This window comes from Echinococcus granulosus (genome assembly GCF_000524195.1).
Source record: "Echinococcus granulosus chromosome Unknown EG_S00202, whole genome shotgun sequence".
Classification (NCBI taxonomy): Eukaryota; Metazoa; Platyhelminthes; class Cestoda; order Cyclophyllidea; family Taeniidae; genus Echinococcus; species Echinococcus granulosus.
Window position 1 is genome coordinate 23076 of NW_020170582.1, and position 3173 is coordinate 26248.

Below are 3173 nucleotides of genomic sequence, written 5' to 3' on the forward strand. Positions count from 1 at the left end.
CTATCGTAGGGGTATAAGCGCCTGCCTTTGATTCTCGTGTATCCACCTGCCACGCAAATGCCCCGCCTCAACTAAAATCCGCTATACTGATCTTCCTCATGGCAAGAACCCACAGAGTTTCAAACTACCATGTCCACCAGTCAGTTGGCCATCCTCTGGCCCTGTAATATTTGTCTCTCTTTCCGTCCGGCTTTTTTTATTAATCAGTTTTTTATTATTCTTTTACATTTTGCCGTGCAATACTTGACTCTAGACAGACACACCTGACGAGGGAAGCCATTGAAACACTGACGATTCCACAGTTCCTAGGTCTAGCCACCTATCTTACGGTTCATCCTACAAGGTGGAAAATGTTCAACCTCAAAACTTGCATGTAGACCTGCACCTCCAAGTACTTAAAAGTTGGACTTTCCATAAAATGACAACGATTAGTAGTTGGTCAGAATTAGGGGTTCAGATTGACTGTTTACACGGATATCTGTGCAAAGGGAAAAAAGAGGAGAGGAAGGAAAGGTTAATTATTTATATTATTAGTCCATATCGCATCCTTATCAAATGTATTTTAATCTGGCTGCCTCTATCACTGCACATTCCACAGCAAGCCGAATTCCGTTAAAAAGAGAACACGCACTCTGCATGTTGAGCAGTGGTAAGGAAGAGAAATCGTAGAATGCTAACGCCAAGGGAAGCATTACTCACACCAAGGTGTTGTTCGGCAAAAACTGACTTCTTCCATCTATCTGCGTAGTTTAGCAAATTACGACTGATGTCTTATCTTTAATTATGCATAACAGGATCATTATCATAACATGTCTTTTCTTGGTACATTTGGACAATTTAAAGAATACCTCCTTACTTTTCAATTTTCCTTGTATCATTTAAACAGGGCTGAGGTGATTCCTTGAGAAGTGTCTGTAAGGAAGAGTAGTTTTATCGCGGTCAATGCCAGAATAAGTGACGGTTGGTAGTTCAGACCTGTGGATAGAATGATCGATGTGGATCAGGGAAGGTGGGTAAGGAAGCGAGTAAATACATTGGATTTGGAATAAGACGGCAACTAATGTAGACGAGGTCAAAAAATTGTCAAAATTAGGGGCTGTCTGCGAATCTCTTCCTGACTGTTGCAAATCGATAGGTGGAAGAATAGGTGGATGTTTTCATATTAATGAAACTTTGAATTAGCTTTGAACTGATCAGAATTATAGACTACTTATAAGTCAATTATTACAGATTTTTTTCTTTAATGAATGATACAAATCTGCTCAGCCATGTTGGGTTATGGGAATTTGAACGAGTTAAGGAGTGGGAGGTATTGACAACTGATGATGTGGTATCAAAAGAGCATTCGAAATTTTAGACAACAAGCACATTCGATTTTACAATAAAAAAGGCCTACTGAACACCATTTAGTAAAGTCGATATTCTGCCGTAAAGTCAAAATACCTACTGAGCTCGCTCTACTCTTGCAATAGTTTTCCCAAGACAAAGCACTAAATTAGAATTTGAGCCTAAATCAAGCATATGGATCACTTCGCCAGCCAGTGTAATTCACAGCCAAGTGGATCCGCGTTGGTAGCGCCTACCACAGCATATTGCTTAGCAGATCTGCATTATATAGAGGCACCAAAATAGCACATCGACCAATGCAGTAGTAGTGAGGTAAGTCTCCAAACATAAGGGTGTCGCCAACGGTGTCTGTTAATTCAAATAGGATATAGGTTAGTCGATTTATCTTGTGGCAACCACAACTCAAGAATGCATTGTATTGCGTAGTAATTTTGGGAGGGAATTTGTCATTAGGGTGTCAGGATGGTTAACTCATCCCATGCGGCGCTTTGTGACCTCTGATAATTTAAAATCAACTAAAATAAATTGAATTCCACCCCATAAAAATTATGCACCTGGAATTTTCCATAATTTGACTGTAATTGTCAATTGATACTTGCCGCTGGTCCATAAAAGCATAGTTTTCCGTTGAATTCCTTGTGCATGCATTGAAGAAGACCACTAGCCATGATGAAATTATAATCAAATGTAGTAATAAATGATGTATTTTGTAAAAAAGACAGCGTGTAATTTAAGCCTAAACAAGCATGATGTTCGCGTGACAGTGTTGGTGGGTGGAAGGATACATACACTGAATGTGTAAAGTGTGTAAAGCAGCATCGCTGGCAACGAGTTGAACAAGCTTGTTAATCGGAACTGGACGGTGGCATGCTATGTGGCGGTGCAGGCAACCAATTCAATCGGCACAGAGTAGGAGGCGAATGTGACCAGAGGCATTGGATCGAATAGCGCTATCATCGTGCTGGGTGAGATGGCCCAAATACATGAAGGGAGGACTCTCTGAGACAGACTAGCACATCGTTACTATGGCTGTTAGCAAGCCGATATTGATAGAAAATTGAAAGTAACACTCTGTCTCCACCAGGTTATCACCCCTGTACACTGACTGGAGACTTGACAACCACATAGCTACATAGGAAATAGAATAGATGCGTGAGAAATTAGGGTGCGTTAAGACACGAACAGATCGTTATAGCTTTCATCTCATCTTCCTGTAGAAGTCCGCTGCACTAGAGAGCAAGTCCTTTCCGTCTAATACTTTGAAATATGCTCGTTCCTAAAATTTCTGGATTTCTACTCTTTCTGCCTTATTTAGTTGGTAAATATTACTCAGTGACAAAACTTACCTACTAGTGCTTACTAATAGGTTAAGGTCATTTCGACTTGAACAAATGCATGGCGAGACTCACAGCTCTCCTCTTCTCTGTTCCTAGCGTTCTTAGAACAACCTGGTGAATATAATTTCGACATATTTATTAGGGGGAAAGTGGTCAGGCGAACAAATACAAAGTTTGGGAAGGGGGGAGAAAGCGCAATTGCACTTAAGCACGGGAGTTGACAACTCTGTCATCAGATTCGAATTGCAACCTTGCCTCCTCCCTGAAAGGCCCATTAAAACAGCATAAGTATCACGCAAATTCACAAGGGAGAAAGACATGCTAGGGCCCAAATTCCGCTAGAAAACGTATAGACGCACACGGTACGAGCAATAAGCACATTATCTTCACCAAAGACCTCTTCTTCCGAAGTTCACTTCTCTATTACCCCATTTGGGAACCCGGCAGAAAGTAGGCCCTCCCATTTTCACTGTCGCACAAAACATGCTA

At 41.1% G+C, this 3173-nt stretch overlaps 1 protein-coding gene across 1 annotated transcript in view; it reads right to left on the minus strand. All coding sequences in view use genetic code 11, as the record gives it.

The window, feature by feature from the left end:
- Positions 1 to 1931: 1931 nt before the first annotated feature.
- EGR_10249 (hypothetical protein) overlaps positions 1932 to 3173 on the minus strand; it is a gene marked incomplete at both ends in the record, with an annotated part of 8814 nt that continues 7572 nt past the window's right edge. Inside the window, one exon of the mRNA XM_024499498.1 lies at positions 1932 to 2137. Coding sequence (XP_024346084.1) covers positions 1932 to 2137 — 206 coding nt within the window. The remainder of the gene's footprint in view (positions 2138 to 3173) is intronic.